This window comes from Canis lupus, chromosome 1 (assembly GCF_003254725.2).
Source record: "Canis lupus dingo isolate Sandy chromosome 1, ASM325472v2, whole genome shotgun sequence".
NCBI classification, from domain to species: domain Eukaryota; kingdom Metazoa; phylum Chordata; class Mammalia; order Carnivora; family Canidae; genus Canis; species Canis lupus.
Window position 1 is genome coordinate 99299484 of NC_064243.1, and position 18348 is coordinate 99317831.

Sequence of the window (18348 nt, forward strand, 5' to 3'; positions counted from 1 at the left end):
CAAGTTAAACATGTAGTGAAATATCATTGAGTTTACAATTATGTTAATCTTGCCTGAGGACTGGATAAAGTGGACTCTGTGTGTGTGCCTTTGTAGTGTGCTTGTGACATGTGTATTTAAGATTTTCCATAACAAGGAAATCATTGTTAGATGATAGAGCCTAATCATTGTCATCTCCAAGAAATACTGCAAAGTTGCAAATGTAATCCTTTATTTTTTAAAGATAAACTTTGTTTCATTATCTCCAGTTTGCAAAATCAAGTCACAAGATGTTCTGTCCCATAGCTTCCTAGGAGATTTTGGTCTTCCTCAAGTAGATGTTCTCTAAATGCTCCTTTTCTGTCCCACTTCCTCAAGGATGACAAGGCCTGCTGGTTTTCCTTTTTCACTGCATGTCCTTGCTAAAGCATCCTGAAATCCATTGGCAAAGCAAAAGGTAATGCAGGGAGCCTGATGTGGAAATCAATCCCAGGACCCTGGGATCATGCCCTGGGTGGAAGGCAGATGATCCATCACTGAGCCACCCAAGCGTCCTAGTTTTCTTTTAGTGTTATTTAGTGTGCTATAGCTTTCTCTATTACTTTTAATCTATTTGTATCATTTTTTAGTAACTGTTTTTGAGTTTGAATCCATCCTCCAGCTTTACTGAGATCTAATTGACATATAATGTTGTGTAAGTTTAAAATGTACAATGTGATGATTTAGTGCACATATATATCATAAAGCCATCACGTGATGCCTGGGTGGCTGAGTGGTTGAGTGTCTGTCTTCGGCTCAAGCTGTGATCCCAGAGTCCTGCATTGGGCTCCCTGCATGGAGCCTGCTTCTCCCTCTGCCAATGTCTCTGTGTCTCATGAATGAATGAATAATATCTTAAACATAAATAAAACCATTTCAAAAATAAGGTTAGTTAACATATCCATTATCTCACATCATTACATTTTTAATTGAAATATAATGGACATATAACTAGTTTCAAGTGCATAACATTATTTGCTATAGCATATATTGCAAAGTAATCACCATTATAAGTCTAACATATCACCACAGAGTTACAATTTTATTTTATTTTTTACAATTGAGAACTTCTAAGTTCTATTCTCCTAGTAACTTTCAAATATGCACTACTGTATTATTAACTATAGTCACCATGCTGTGCATTTTAGCTCCAGGTTTATTTATAAATGGAAGTAGGCACCTTTTGAGAATCTTCAGCACCCTCCTCTCCCAACCTTTGGCAACCACCAATCTATTCTCTGTATCTATGATTTCAGGTTCGTTTTTGTTTTTTCATTTCTTGGATTCCAAATAAAAGTGAGAACATACACTACTTGTCTTTCTCTGATTTAAATAAGTCCCAGCCATATTGTTGCAAATGGCATTTCCTTTTGTTGTGGCGAAATATTCCACTGCGTATATGTACCTCATTTCTTCATCCATTTGTGTGTTGATGAACACTTTGGTTGTTTATTTTTGGCTGTTGTGAATAATGCTGAAATGAAAACAGGAGGGCACATACCTCTTCTACATACTCATTTCAACTTTTTTTTTCATTTGTTTTTTATTGAAGTTCGATTTCCCAACATGTATAACACCCAGCGCTCATCCCCCATCAAGGGCCCTCCTCAGTGCGGGTCACCCAGTCACCCCCCCTCAACCCCCGCCCACCTTGTTTTCTACTGTTTTTCAATTTCATTGTTTCTACTTTTTTTTTGTTTGTTTCTACTTTTTATTATTTCCTTCCTTCTTACTACAGGTTTATTGCTCTTCCTTTTTTAGTTTATTGAGGTGGGAGTGTAGGCAGTTGATTCGAGAATTTTGTTCCTATGTAATGTAAACCTTTGCAATTTTCCCTGGTACAGAATTTCCTCTCACCACTGCCTTAGCTACAACCTACACATTTTGAGATACTGCGTTTTTATTTTCATTCATTTCAGTGTATTCTAAAATTCTTGAGACTTCTTCTTTTGGTCTATGGGTTACTTAGAACTGTGTTAATTTACAAGCGTTAACTTCCCGTTGTCTTTTAGTTCCCAATTTCTACTGATGCCACTGTGTCCAGAGAACAGAGCCTGTACGATTTCAGTTCTTAAATTTTGTAAGATTTGTTTTATGGCCCAAGTTAAAATAAACCGCGATAAACGCTCCAAAGGTGCTTGAATAGAATGCGTACCCTACTGTTTTGGGGTGTTCTGTAATTGCTGATTGGCTCAAATGGTGCTGCGCGCAGACGCGCACGCAGAAAGGCCTTAGGCAGCTCTGAGGAAGAGGCTCCGGTTTTCTGGCTTACTGCCAGAGCCGGGCCGCCGCTAGCCGCCTGACGGCTCTGAGCGACGAAGTCTCACGTCACTTCAACATGGCCGCCCGCAGGCCTGGCTGACGATTGCCGCCATGTTGGGCTGAGTCAGCCATTTGGAGGGGGCCGATTTTAGCAGAGAGCCATGTTGAGTGGGGAGACCTCCCGCCAAGCAGCAGCTGCGGAGCATGCGCACACCCAGGCGGCAGCTGAAGGAGTCCCGCAGGGACTGAGAGAGAGCGAGAAAGGAAGTCGGCCAGGTTTAGTCACTGCCTGAGGTAAATGGCCACGGTCCTAAGAGAGCGTGGGTGAGGGGCAGGTGAGTACAGCGGTGGGAACGTCGGGAGCTGAGCGGAGAAACGTGTCTGATGTCTGTGATTAGCATCGGGTCAGTGATGAGAGCCGGCAGTGGATGAAATAATGGAGCCCATGGGGTCTCCGTCAGCGGGGGCGAGTCGGGGTCCTCGGGGTCTCCGTCGGTTGGTCGGCGGGGGCAGGCCCGGGTCCCCGGGGTCTCCGTCGGTCGGTCGGCTGGGGCAGGCCCGCGTCCCCGGGGTCTCCGTCGGTCGGTCGGCGGGGGCGGGGCGGGGTTTGTAGGGTCAGTGGGAGTGGATAACTGTGGAGACTGAATAGTGGGGAGTCTGAGGGATGAGTGATGTTAGACATTAATTGATATCCTCTGTTTTTTAGGCTTTTTGGTTTAGGAATATTTATGATTTATTTGTGCTATATTTTGCTAGAGATTTAAAAATTATTGCCATGAAGCATAAATTTTCATTTACCTCATTTTGATCTGTTACCCAGATTAGGAGCTACTTTGCTACTCATAATATGTTTTTCTTTCTTTTTTTTATTATTAAACGTCTCAAATTTTATTTTATGGACCATTTAAAAGTACATTTAAAGTATGGACCAGTTTAAAGGACCATGGTTGTCTTTATAATCTCTACTTCTTTTTTCTTCTTAAAGATTTATCTGTTTAGAGAGAGAGCAGGTGTCCACAAGAGGGGTAGGAGGGGCAGAGGGAGAGGGAGAGAATTTCAGGCGCGCTACTCTAAGGAGTCCCAGGGGAGGCCCCATCCCAGGACCCTGAGATCATGACCCTGGCAGAAATCAGGAGCCGCACACCCAAATGACTGAGCTACCTATGTGCCCCATCTCTACTGTTTTTATACTAATTTAGTCTCTCCCTTTTTAAAAGATACTTTCTCTTATTTTTTCACTTTTTGATGTAAATTGTCATTCTTCCCCTTATTTTTTCAGTTTTATGCTGCATACTTATAGGAGTATAAAATTTCCTTTATATCAATTTATGAAGTGTATAGTTTTTTTATGTTTTTTTTGAAGATTTAGAGAGAGAGAGTGTGAGAAGGGGGTGGCAGACTTCCCTCTCCCACAACCCTGAGATCATGACCTGAGCCAAAATCAAGAGTGGGAGGCTTAACTGGTGCCTTTTCTTTTCTTCCTTTTTTTTTTCTTTTCCTTTCTTTTCTTTCTTTATGAGAGACACAGAAAGAGAGATGGCAGAGGGAGAAGCAGGCTCCATGCAGGAAGCCTGATGTGGGTGGACTTGATCCCGGTACTCCACGATCTCGCCCTGAGCCAAAGGCAGACACTCAACCCGGGAGCCACCAGGCGTCCCTTCTTTTTCTTTTTTAAAGTAATCTTTGCACCCAACATGGGGCTTGAAGTCACAACCCCAAGATCATGCTCTTCAGACTGAGCCTGTCAGCACCCCTATCAGGTGTCTAATTTAAATTTGATGTTTTTTGATCCTGAGTTATTTAGGAGACTTTCTTCATTTCCAAAGTATTAAGATCTGTTTTATTTTCAAGTTGACTGTGTTGTAGCAAAATGTAGCCTGTAAAGTATCAATATTTAAAAATGTATCAAGATTTTCTTTGACTTATACAGTAAACTTTGTTCAATGGATATAAGAGAAAGAGTGTATTTTGTTTGTATGTTGCCGAGTTCTCTATGTATATTAAATAGTCTACTTGTAGTTTTAAATCTTTTTCCTCTTTTTTAGTTTTTGGTCCACTTGATTTATTGTATTCTAAAAAACAACAATCTCTCACTGAAGGTTCACTTTATAGATCTATGGGTGTTTTGTTTTTTGCTAGTTTTATTCATATGTGTTTTGGGTTCAGGTATGTATTTTGGGTGCAGGCATACGTACATGTAATGGTTAATGTATTTTGTATCATTTTTTTTCATTTATCAAATGCTATTATTATAGAATCCCTCTTTTCAACAAAAAAGCACATTAACTTCGAATTTCACTTTGATACTCATATTGCCGTCCTTCTTTTGTTTTTATCTCATTTTGATAATGTAATCTTGCCCAGGGCTTTATTTTGTATTCATATTTGTCTCATTGTTTATGTTAACTACCTGTAAATAAATAGATACATTTTGGTTTTTCCAAATCCAACATATAGTCTCTGTTTGTCAGTAGGATCATTTTCTCTCTTCAGTTTAATGTTGTAATGGTTTACCTGATTTTGTATCTTCCATTTTATTTTATTATTATTTTTAAAGATTTTATTTATTCATGAGAGACATGCAGAGAGAGAGGCAGAGACACAGGCAGAGGAAGATGCAGGCTCCCTGCGAAGAACCCAATGTGGGAATCTATCCTGGGACTTTGGGACACGCCCTGAGCTGAAGGCAGACGCTCAACCGCTGAGCCACCCATGCATCCCTGTATCTTCCATTTTAATGTTCACTATTTAAGTCATTATTTTCTACATTTCCTTTTCTTTTTCATACTTTCTACTTTCAGAAAATTCATGAAATTTCTGTTTATTGTTTTCATCTTACACTCTACATAACATCTGTCTTTTCCTGAGGTAATTAGAAATATTTTCTCCTAGGGTATTATTAATTTTCCTTTAATGGCCTCATTGCATCACTGTCATCGTCCTTTTTTATAATTATATTTCTTGAAAAATAATTGTTAACTTTTTTCTTTTTTAAGTGTTATTTGAGAGAGTAGAAGTGGGGGGAGGGGGCTGAGGGAGGAGCAGACTCTCGCAGAGAGCCCTTCCCACCAGGCTTCATCCCAGAAGACACCCCCCCCACCCCCCAACCCCCTCACTCCCCCCCCCCTGCAGTGCTTTTATCTTACCGGATCATGACCTGAGCTGAAGGCATACACTTAACTGACTGAGCCACCCATGTGCCCCAAACAGTATTTTTCTATTTGGGATTTCTTATCTGATTCATTTTATATATATTTGTAATACTTTATATTTTCCTCAGATAGAGATAGTCTGCAAGTGCTTTTTGGTTTTTTTGTTTGTTTGTTTGTTTGTTTTTGTAAGTGCTTTTTGAAAAGCACTTTGTTTCTTTCTCTGGCCCTAACAGAGAAATGATCTTTTAGATGATATTTCTGATACTTAATTTTCATTACTGCAGGTGAAGAATCTTGATTTTTGGAAAATTTTCTCTGTAGATGACCTATTATTTCACATGCACATTAGATTTATGTGTTTTCAATTTTTTAATTTGTCTTTAAAATTTAAGAATAAAAAAATAAAATAAAATAAAATTCAAGAATAGGGGGCAGCCTGAGTGGCCAGTGGTTTAGTGCTGCCTTCAGCCCAGGGCGTGACCCTGGAGACCTGGGATCGAGTCCCACATCGGGCCCCCTGCATGGAGCCTGCTTCTCCTGCCTGTGTCTCTGCCTTTCTCTCTCTCTCTGTGTCTCTCGTGAATAAATAAATAAAATCTTTATTTAAAAAAAATAATAAAATTCAAGAATATCCCCAGATTTGTACATTCATTGGGTTCCTTATATGTTTGTGTGTGTGTGTGTGTGTACATGTGTGTGTAAGTTTGTGAGGAAGGCTAATGGTATAGGCCTAGATGGTAAGTGTGTTTGAGTGCTTTCTTGGGCCTGTTGTAGGTGCAGGTGTGTCTGGGATTGGGACTCTTAGGATGGTTGATGGAGATGCATGGTGGGTAGTGATAAAAGTGTGGAGGCCAGTAATGGGAGCCTATGCTCCCATTGTGATATAATATGGGATCACAGTTATCCCATATTGTGATATAATAAGAAATAGATATTTTAAACTTCGTCTGTGGTTCACAGCACAGAGCTCCTAAAACCTTTGTAATTTCCTAAATGGTAAGAGCTATAGGAGCACCTTTTGTTCCTGGCTCCTGGAATAACTCCAGAGAAATGAATGTGAATGAATGTTTTTATTATTCATAATAAATTCCTTTGAACCACACCTGAGTTTATGTTAATGAAGTAATTTTTGGAAAGCCCTCAGATAGCCACTAGATGGCGGCTGGTTGAGAAAGGAACTAACCATGTGATTAGAGGGTTGGAACTTGAAACCCATCCCCTGGATGGAGGTTGAGTCCATCACCAATGGCCAGTTATTTAATTAATCATCTGTATGAATAAAGCTTCCATAAAGCCCCCAAAACGTAGAGTTTGGAGAGTTTCTGGGTTGAGCACATGGGAGAGAGGGGCACCCTTTCCCATATACCTTGCCCTATGCGTTTCTTCCATCTGGTTGTTCCCGAGGTATGTTCTTTTATAATAAATTGTTAATCCAGTAAGTTAAATGTTATCCTGAGTTCTGTGAGCTGCTCTAGCAAATTAGTGGAACCCCCCACAAGCTGGGGGTCCAGGGAACCTCTGATTTAGCCAATTGATAAAGTACAAATAACAACCTAGACTTCAGATTGGCATCTGAAGCTGGAGTAGGGAGTACTCTTGTAGGACTGAGCCCTCAACCTGTGTGATCTGATGCTAACTCCAAGGTGTTGATGTCAGAATTGAGTTAAATTGTAGGACACTGTGCTGGTGTTGCAGAATTGCATAGCGTGGAGGTCCCTTTCTCTGCCAACTTCCAACACATACACATTTGGTGACCAGAAATATTGAGAATAGAACACATAAATGAGTTTTTTTCCTTTATAGGGCATGGGATTGATTGGTGGAGAGCCAGGGCCATTGGAGGCTCTGTGATCAGGAACTGTAGAATGAGTGATTCGGGGTCTGTGGGCAGCAAGATGAGGGAACCAGTGATTCTGAGGTGTGAATAATGGCTTCTGAGGAAGGTCACTGTGGAGCAGCGGACAGTGGAGCACATTGAGGAGTGGGAGTGAGGAACTAGGTGATGACTTGAGCAGACTCTAAAGTCCGATGACCTCTGATATAGTAAAATGCATTCTGCGTGGATTGCTGATACTGCAATAATAGCAGTAGCTAATGTATAATAAGAATTTATGTGCTGCACGTGGGCTGAGTGCTTTTTAAGTATAAGTTTGTTTAGAAAGTATGAAGATGGAGAAACTGGAACAGAAGTGAGTTCTCCAGATTGTCACAGCTAGAAGATGTAAGAGCTGGGATTTAAACATCCATTGCTTTGGCTCTGTACTTCTTATTGTCCCGTGTGCCACCTGTTCCACACTGTATGAGGCTCTTGGGAGGACAGCTGAGTGGCTGTCACCATGTGGTGCTCTCTTTGCAGGATCCATTTGTGTTTCCACAGAGCCTTGATGTTAGAGCATTCAGTGAGCCTTCAAGAATCTCTGAAGAATCCACTGACTTCAGGTCAGTGGGCGTCAATGTGATAATTCCACACTTACCAAGTCATACCTAGTCATTTGTCATCTACACCTTCCTTTCCCCATATCATTTCTCTTCTGGATTATTATTATTATTTTATTTTATTTTATTTTTTTAAAAATTTTATTTATTTATTATTATTCATGAGAGACATAGAATGAGAGAGAGAGAGAGAGAGAGAGAGAGAGGCAGAGACACAGGCAGAGGGAGAAGCAGGCTCCATGCAGGGAGCCCGATGTGGGACTCGATCTGGGGTCTCCAGGATCATGTCCTGGGCTGAAGGCAGGTGCTAAACCTCTGAGCCACCCAGGGATCCCCTATTATTATCTTTTAAAGATTTTATTTATTTATTCATGAGAGGCACAGAGAGAGACAGGCAGACACAGAGGGAGAAGCAGGCTCCATGCAGGGAGCCTGACGTGGGACTTGATCCCAGGTCTCCAGGGTCACACCCTGGGCTGAAGGCAGTGCTAAACCATTGGGCCACCCGGGCTGCTCTCTTCTGGATTATTTTAAAGCAAATCTCAAACATGTCATTTCACTTATAAATATTTCAATATATAAACCTAAAAATAAGTACTTTAATTAAAAATAGCTGCTGTGCTATTATCATACCTTAAAAGATTATAATTTAAAAATACCATTTCATGTAGATTGGATTGGTAAGTAGATTTAGAGGCTTGGTCAGACTCCGGTTCCTTTTTTGAGATAAGACTACTTCTTAAGTGGTGGTGTGTACTTCCATCAAGAAGCACACAATGTCTGGTTGTCTTTTCTGTGTGTGATGTGAGCAGTTGTTGATTGTTTCCTAGGCCCACTACTTCATTAGGGATGCGAGATGGACATTTTCATTTCTACCATTCCTTCGTTTATTAGCTGGAATATTATAAAAAGAGGAAAAGAGAAACTCCTTTATGAAGTGTTTGGAATAGCTATATAGGAAAGACAGCAGAAATGCTTTATAGGTTTCAAAAATAATAATTTGAATCTCTAACACTTTCCAAAGGTTTTGGAAATGTTCCCTATCTTGATCTGAATGACAGATGCACATGTGTGTGAAGAAGGGAGAAGTTCTAGATACCTAATATTTATGTATTTTATCTACATTATGCATAGTTTGAAAATTAACAAAGAAGTAACTAAAATGTTTATGTTAGTGACTAGGGGCACCTGGGTGGCTCAGTGTTTGAGTGTCTGCCTTCGGCTCAGGGAGTGATCCTGGGGTCCTGGGATCAAGTACTGCATTGGGCTCCCTACAGGGAGCCTGCTTCTCCCTTTGCCTATGTCTCTGCCTCTCTCTTTCTCATGAATGAATAAATAAATAAAATATTAAAAAAGAAAAAAGTGTTTAATAGGAATACCTCTAATATAAAAGATAAAAGCAAAAGTAAATCTTAATGATCTGTCATAAAAAAATATTGTAGGGCAGGTCTAAGATAAAATAGCCAATGACTAATAGTAAAATGACTAGTGTGTGAGTTTTGATTAAAGCCTGCTTCCAAACACAACAGCAAGAAAAGGTCTTTCTGAGATAATTGGGGTATTTTGAATATGAGCAGAAAATTAAAATGATATAGAATTACTAGTTATTTTCTCAGGTATAATGATCTTTTCAGAGATTTATGTAAAGTATTTAGTCATGAAGTGTCATGACATCTGCAACTTTCAAATGATTCAGTAAAAAATGTGTACACATACATACATCTACTTGTGACTTTATGTGTATATAGAAAAATTAAGCAAATATGGCAAAATACTAACTGTTGAAATTAGGTGGGAGGTATGTATGTGTTTTTTGAACTAATCATTTAACTCTTCTTTGTGTTAGAAAACTCATTAAAATTTTGGAAAGAGGCACCTGGTTGGCTCAGTCAGTATCTAGGGGTCCTGAGTTTGAGCCCCACATTGGGCATAGACATTTTTTTAAAGATTTTATTTACTTACTCATAAGAGACACACAGAGGCAGAGACGCAGGCAGAGGGAGAAGCAGGCTCCTCCCAGGGAGTCTGATTCAGGACCTGATCCTGGAACTCCAGGATCACATCCTGAGCCGAAGGCAGATGCTCAACCGCTGAGCCACCCTGACGTCCCTTGGGCATAGACTTTAAAAAAATTTAGCCAGTGCCTGGCTGGCTCAGTCAGTTAAGCATCTGGCTCTTGATCTCAGCTCAGACCTTGATATCACGCCCTACCATTGGACTCCATGTGGGTTGTGGAGCCTACTAAAAAAAAAGAAGGGAGAGAGAGAGAAGGAAAGATTTTTATTCTATTCTATTCTGTTTGTTTGTTTATTTTTAAGATTTCATTTATTTATTCATGAGAGACACAGAGAGAGGCGCAGAGTGTCTCAGCCCATGCCCTGGGCTAAAGGCAGACACTCAGCTGCTGAGCCACCCAGGTGTCCCAAAACAAAGATTTTTAAATAAAAAAGTAAAAATAGGGATCCCTGGGTGGCGCAGCGGTTTGGCGCCTGCCTTTGGCCCAGGGCGCGATCCTGGAGACCCGGGATCGAATCCCACGTCGGGCTCCCGGTGCATGGAGCCTGCTTCTCCCTCTGCCTGTGTCTCTGCCTCTCTCTCTCTCATTCTGTGACTATCCTAAATAAATAAATAAAATATTTCAAAAAAAAAAAAAAAAAAAGTAAAAATATTGGAAAATAAGTGACTCAGATCAGCTTTTAAGGTTTGTTATTAACTAGAACCAAATCCACTTACCACATTGTAGCCAAGAAAAGTTTCAGTTGAAGGTACCCTTTTAAGAACTGTAAGCAAGGGACTTCTGGGTGGCTCAGTAGTTGAGTGTCTGCCTTTGACTCAGGGCGTGATCCTGGGGTCCTGGGATCCAGTCCCTCATCGGGCTCTCCACAGGGAGTCTGCTTCTTCCTTTGCCTGTGCCTCTTTCTCTATCTCTCATGAATAAATACATAAAATCTTAAAAAAAAAAAAAACTGTAAGCAAAGGAGAAAAGTGAAAAAGCTGTAGGCTCTCTCTTTGGTCTTTCCTGTGAATGTTCTCACTAGTTGGGATGGGCTATTCACAGAAGCTCAGAGCAAACTCATTATAGTCTTTAAAAAGTTACTTTGTTTTTTACTAGCAAATAAGAAGAATATAAAAATTACCTGTAATTTTACCATCACCCAAATAATATATCCGTAAATATGGTAGTATATTTCCTTCCAGTTAATTTTCTTTTTTGTGCGTGAATATTTTCATATACCTGTATACGCATGTATGTGTGCATGTGTATGTACACACAATATTCAGTGAAAATGGAAACATACTGTTTCGTACATCATTTTACTTGTCAGTTTAACATGTTTTTCTACTGTAATTTAATTTTATATAACTTTATGTTCTCAGGATAGCCTATAAATTAAGCAGTCTACAATTATTGGATATTAAGATGTTCTGGCTTTTATATTTTGTTATTAGCCATGCTGTGGTAAGACATCTGCAATTAAATTTTTGTGCAATACAGGATGATTTTTTTTATGATACAGTTCTAGAAGTAAGTTTTTGGGTCAGATACATGGATGCTAAGTGATGTATGTGTCCATGTGTGGCACACTTCCTTTTCTCATCTGTCCCTCTATCTCTTTTCTCAGATCTCTGCCTCTTTCCCAGAAGAGCCAGAAATGACTAAGTCCCTGGTGAGTTCTTATTTCTTCATATATTTATTTGTTGCTTTATTTTCTAGTGGATTTTAGGAACCATTTAATAATCTACATAGTAAGACACAGAAGCATAAATAAATAAAAACTAAGATCAGGGAACAAAAATGAAGTGACTATTAAGTCCAGGTCAAGCTTGGAGTGTAGAAACATGTGACTTGTGTGGTTTTATGCAGCTGTGAACTTTGAACTGAAAGATTATCTCTGATCTTCCTGAAAGACCTAGCAATAATGGAAATGAGATGCTGGTTCATATTGTTGATAAGTAATTTATTTCATCTGTAGTAAAGATATCCTGGTTCTTGATATTTGAGAAAAATTTTGACAGCTCTTCAGGTGGATGGAGACAGAACTGTGTCTTCAGCAACAGCTCTGTTAGTAGAAGTGCACTGACAGGTTTTCTGTTCTTAGAAAGCAGTGCTTCTCACACTTCATATGACTTCAGATTCTTATTTAATAGGATTGGCATTCTCACAGGATGTCATTGGTCCTTGTCCAGGGACTACCTTATAAAGCAGAGTTTTGAGGCTTTATGATGAATGAGTGTTGAATTTTGTTAGGTGGTTTTTCTGCATCAATTGATATGGTATTTTGTTTCTTTGGTTCTTTAGCCTACTGCTGTGATGGATTATATTGATTGATTACATTTTCACATCTTGAGCCAGCCTTGCAACCTTTGAATAAATCCTATTTGCTCATGGCATATACTTCTTTCTGTGTATTTGTATGTGCTAATACTTTGTTAAGTATTTTTATTTCATATTTATGAGGGATACTGATCTAATTTTATTACTACTGTGTATGGATGAAAGTTCCAACTCCCCACCTGGCTTTTTCCCACACCAACCTCTGGAGTGTGAAAGGAGCATCTCTGTCTTTAGCTAGGCAAGAGTGGGAATCTAGGCTACTCACTGGTTCTTTGCTAATGGGTGTGGGATTAGGCCCAAAGTTTCTTTTTTTAATTTGTTGTGTCTGGCTGGAGTATGTTCTGCATAAAAGTTTTCTGCATTTCTAGGTTGCCCCTTTGCTGGTCTTTTAGCCAGAGAGAGTATATTTTTCTTTGAGCTCTCTGTGTTCTCTTGTTGGTGGCTGGTTGTAGGCTTTCCTAGCATCTGTAAGGCTGTATGAAGCAGTTTCAGGAACTCATGCTGTGTAGTTACTTGGTTCCTGAGGTCCTTAGCCAGTTCACCATGTTTTCTTCAGCTTACAGAGTCTTCTCATATTTGGTTTATGGATGATGTCTGTGGTTTTTAGATGTACTTAGTGGGTTGAGAAGGGACAAGTACATCTATTCCCATCTTTCCAGGAATGGAAGTCAGTTCACTGATTCTTTTTTTTTTTTTTTTTTTTCCACTGATTCTTTTTTTTAAAGAAGTACTTATTTTATATTAAGCATACTCTTACACATTTTTTTCAATTATATTTACCTCTTTGTTCCTTGGATTTTAACTTTTAAAAGTAGGTATTTCATTTTGAATATCATGAAATTAGGCTTGTATTTGCTTAGCTCTCAAATTCTAGCTCTGTGAACTCAATTGAACTGTGTATTTTAGTACTGACTTTCATATATTTATATTGGTACTTCTTGGCTTTCAGGTTTAGGCAGTATCTACTGACTGGAAAATAAGAATTTAACTACCTTTGAGACACTTAGTCCCTCAACATTCACATGCACATTTCTTATGTCCCCTTATGATAGGAATGCCATAGTTTTAGGTAAGTCAATAGGCTGTATTTATTATGAAGAGTATTTTAATTATATTCACAGGTGAGCCATTTACTTTACCTTTTGTGCACTACTTTTTGTTTTGCCTGTAATCAGTAATTGTTTGGTTTAATTGTTTGTTTCATTTTCTACATATGTGTACCTTGTGATTATAAAATGATTAATTCCATAAATCTTCCCAGGTATAGAAAAATCTTTTCAATATGTTAAAATATATTAGATAATAACAGTAATGGTAATCACAAGCCTTATTATACTGCTTGCTGTTTACCAGGCACTATAAGCACTCTCTCTATTAACTAATTTAATTACAACTCCTATGAGGTATCTATAATCATTATCCTCACTTTACAGAGGAGGAAACATCCACAGAAAGGGTAAGTAACTTGCCCAAGATTGCACCACTAGTAAGTGTTGAAGTCAGGTGGAAGCCAAGGAATTTGGCTTTAGAATATAGGCTCTTCATTTCATCTCTAAAGAAACTTCACTCATAGTCTTTGACCTGCTCAAAGTTTGATACTCAGCTACTGACTTGGGGCTTCCCTTTGGCATAGTCCTAGGAATTCCTCTCATGTCGCTTAAGTGTTGGATCTCTTGTTTTAGGCTCCTTCTTGATTTATTCTTTCATTTTTAGAGCCTGTCGTACAGTAGCTCTCTATAAAGTGTGTGGAGGAAGTCAATTTTTTGAGACCTTGCCTATCTGGAAATGTCTTTATTTTACACTCAGTAACTTTATAGTTGGGTTGGGTGTAAATTCTAGATTGTAAATCACTTTTACTCACGATTTTGAAGCCATTGTTTTTACTTTTACCATCTCATTTTCTCTTACTAGATGTGGTAATAAGAATAATTGCCCCCAAAGATGTCCACTGGAAAGTGTGAATATGTTGCCTCACATGGCAGAAGGACTCTACAGATGTGGCTAAATTAAGGAAATTTTTTTTTTTTTCATAAGAGAGAAGTAGAGACATAGGCAGAGGGAGAAGTGGGCTCCTCGCTGGAAGCCCAATGTGGGACTCAATCCCAGGACCCGGGATCACGCCCTGAGCTGAAGGCAGATGCTCAACCGCTGAGCCACCCAGGCATCCCTAAATTAAGGATTTTTAATTAGGGAGATTATACTGGGTTTTCTGGGTGGGCCCTGTGTAGTCACATGGGTCCTTATAAGTGAGAGAGGGAGGCAGGAGGCAGGGAGAGATTGGAAGATGACACTTGGCTGGCTTTGAAGATAGAGGACGAGGCCATGAGCCCCTAGAAGTTGTGTAGGTCAAGGAAACGAATTCTCCCTTTGAGTGTCCAGGAGGAATGAGCACTGCAAACATCTTGATTTTATTTTATTTTATTTTGTTTTGTTTTGTTTTATTTTATTTTATTTTATTTATTTTATTTATTTTATATTTATTTTATTTTATATTTATTTTATTTTATTATTTTATTTTATTTATTTTATTTTATTTATTTTATTTTATTTATTTATTTATTTATTTTTAATTTATTATGATAGTCACACAGAGAGAGAGAGAGAGAGAGAGAGAGGCAGAGACATAGGCAGAGGGAGAAGCAGGCTCCATGCACCAGGAGCCCGACGTGGGATTCGATCCCGGGTCTCCAGGATCGCGCCCTGGGCCAAAGGCAGGCGCCAAACCGCTGCGCCACCCAGGGATCCCAACATCTTGATTTTAGCCCAGTAAGATCCATATTGAACTTCTGGCCTTCAAAACCATGAGATAATAAATTTGTGTTGTTTTAAATTTGTGGTATATTGCTGCAGCAGTAGGAAACCATTGCAGATTTTGGTCCCTGGTAGTGGGTTGCTACTGTAATAAACACCTAAAAATGTGGAAGTAGATTAGGAAGTAGATTTGGAATTCAGTAGTGGGCAGAAACTGTAAGAATTTTGAAGAACAGGATAGCAAGAGCCTAGGCTTCCCTAAATGGACTGGTAGTAGAAATATGTTAACCACTCTGCTGGAGGACTCAGAAAGAGGTGAGGAGCACAGTAGGAGAAACCTGTGTTGTTTTAGAGAATACCTAAAGTGTTATAAACAAATTCTTGGTAGAAGTGAGTATTCCAGGTGCTGCTGGTGATGGCTGCAAGGAACTGAGGAGCATGTCACTGGAAACATGTCACAACTCTGTTGTGCAGTGGCAGAAAGCCTAGATGTGTTTGTCCTGGAGTTATGTGGAAAACATTTATAGTAGTGAACGTGGATTTTTCTCTGAAGAGATTTCCAAGCAAAAGATTAAAGATGTAGCCAAGTTTCTTCTTCCTGATTATAGTGATAGGTGACTGTTAAGATGGATTGAGAAGACAGCTGTTAAACAAAAAAGGAACCAGACTTGATGACTTGGGCAATTTTCAGGCTATCAAGATTCCAAAAGATGCCAAAATTAGTTTCACTGTCAAGAAAGCTGTCGAGAGGAAACCAAGGATGTGGATAAATGTTTTATGTTTTTTTCTAGGTTTTGGGTAAATAGCAGGAAAAATAGCACGTACTCCTTTTATTTATTTCTAAGAACGAGAAGTCTCAATCTTTGATTTTATTTTATTTTATTTTATTTTATTTTATTTTATTTTATTTTATTTTTTAAACATTTTATTTATTTACTCATGAGAGACAGAGAGAGAGAGAGAGAGAGAGACCAGACAGAGGGAGAAGCAGACTCCATGCAGGTAGCCCAATGCAGGACTCGATCCTGGACTCCAGGATGATGCCCTGGGCCAAAGGCAGGTGCTCAACCGTGGAGCCACCCAAGCATGCGTTATTTTATTTTTTTATTGACACACAATATTACATTGGCTTCAGCTGTACAACACAGTGATTTGACAAGGCTATACATTGTGGTATGCTTACCACAAATGTAGCTACCATCTGTCACCATATAACGCTGTCATGATACTATTGGCTCTATTCCCTATGCTGTACTTTTTATCCTCATGACTTACTCATTCCATAACTGGAAGTCTGTACCTCCCACCCCCCTTCACCCATTCTACCCCTACCCTCTGTCAACCATTAGTTCTCCGTATTTATGGGTTTATTTCTGCTTTGTTTTGTTTTTTAGATTGCAAATGGTATTTGTTTTTCTCTGACTTGTTTCACTTAGTAGAATACCCTCTAGGTCCATCCATGTTGTCACAAATGGCAAGATCTTATTCTTTTTGGTTTCTGAGTGATATTCCATTATATGTTATATTATATATATATATATTTTTTAACAAGTTTTTAAAAGACTTTTTTCATTTATTTATTTTTTAAAGATTTTATTTATTTATTCATGAGAGACAGAGAGAGAGGCAGAGACACAGGCAGAGGGAGAAGCAGGCTCCATGCAGGGAGCCCGATGTGGGACTCGATCCCAGGACTCTAGGATCACACTCTGAGTCCAAGGCAGGTGCTAAACTGCTGAGCCACCCATGGATTCCCATGTTCATTTATTTTTTATATATAGAGAGAATATGTGTGAGCCTGGGGAGGGGCAGAAAGAGAGGGAGAAGGAAATTCCCAAGCAGACTCCCTGCTGACCAGGGAGCCCAACACAGGGCTCAATCTCATGACACTGAGGTCATGACCCAAGCTGAAACCAAAAGTCGAAAGCTCAACTTACTAAGCCACCCAGGTGCCCCACTACATCTTTACTCATTCATTTATCGATATGGACACTGGGATTGCATCTCTAACTTGACTGTTGTAAATAATGCTGCAGTAAACATAGGGGTACATGTATCTTTCTGAATTAGTGTTTTTGTTTTCTTTGGGTAAATACTCAGTGGGTGACTGGATTATATGGTATTCCTGTTTTTATTCTTTTGAGGAACCTCCATACTGTTTTCTTTTTCTTTTCTTTAAAGATTCTGTTTGTTTATTCATGAGAGACACAGAGAGATAGAGAGGCAGAGACACAGGCAGAGGGAGAAGCAGGCTCCATGCAGGGAGCCTGACGTGGGACTTGATCCCGGGTCTCCACGATCATGCCCTGGGCTGAGGGGAGTGCTAAACCCCCGAGCCACCTGGGCTGCCCCCATACTGTTTCCTGGAGTGGCTCCATCAGTTTGCATTCTCACCAACAGTGCACATCCTCATCAACACTTGTTATTTCTTCTTTTTGATACTAGCCATTCTGACAGGTATGAGATGATAAGTCATTATAGTTTTGGTTTTTATTTCCCTCATGATTAGTTATGTTGACCTTTTTTTTATGCTGTTGACTATGTATATCTTTTTTGGAAAAATGTGTATTCCGGTCCTCTATTTTTAATCATTATTTGGGTTTTTTTGGTGTTGAGTTGTCTAAGTTCTTTATATATTTTGGATATTAACCCCTTATTGGATATACCGTTTGCAAATATCTTCTCTCATTCACTAGGTTACCTTTTCATTTTGTTGATCTTTCCTTCCCTGTGTAGAACTTTTTTATTTTGTTGTAGTCCTAATAGTTTATTTTTGCTTTTGTTTCCTTTGCCTAAGGAGACATATCTAAAGTGTTGGTAAAGCCATTGTCAAAAAGATTATTGCCTATGTTCTCTTCTAGGAGTTTTATGGTTTAAGGTCTCACATTCAGGTCTTTAATACATTTTGAATTTGTTTTTGTGTATGGTGTAAGAGTATGGTCCAGTTTCATTCTTTTGCATGTAGCTGTCCTGTTTTTCCAACACTGTTTATTGAAGAGACTGGCTTTTCCCTATTGTATATTCTTGTCCCTTTTGTTATAGATTAATTAACCATATAATCATGGGTTTATTTCTGGGTTCTCTTTCTGTTTCATTGACCTATGTGTCTATTTTTGTGCTACTATTGAACTGTTTTGATTACTACAGATTTGTAGTATCTCTTAAAATATTGGATTGTAATACCTCCCACCTTCGTTCTTTGATTGCTTTTACTATTCAGGATATTTTGTGGTTCCATAAAAATTTTGGTCTTATTGTAGATCTGTGAAAAATACTTTTGACATTTTAATAGAAATTACATTGAATCTACTGATTGCTTTGGGTAATATGGAATTTGAACAATATTCTTCCAATCCATGAGCATGGTATGTTTTTCTATTTGTGTTGTCTTCA

General features: G+C 38.9%; 1 protein-coding gene across 11 annotated transcripts in view; it reads left to right on the forward strand.

Annotated features, from left to right (window-relative positions):
- The first annotated feature begins 2339 nt into the window (after window positions 1–2339).
- Window positions 2340–18348, forward strand: part of ZNF484 (zinc finger protein 484) — a 44552-nt gene continuing 28543 nt past the window's right edge. For 2 of the 11 annotated variants that reach the window (XM_025423692.3, XM_025423701.3), the window contains exons 1-2: window positions 2340–2574; window positions 11492–11536. In XM_025423692.3, the coding sequence (XP_025279477.1) occupies window positions 11522–11536 (15 nt within the window). In that variant the 5' untranslated portion in view covers window positions 2340–2574; window positions 11492–11521. Of the gene's footprint in view, window positions 2616–7788; window positions 7872–11491; window positions 11537–18348 lie in introns of all 11 variants that reach the window. The other 9 variants (XM_025423693.3, XM_025423699.3, XM_049093299.1 and 6 more) reach the window with 8 other exon arrangements.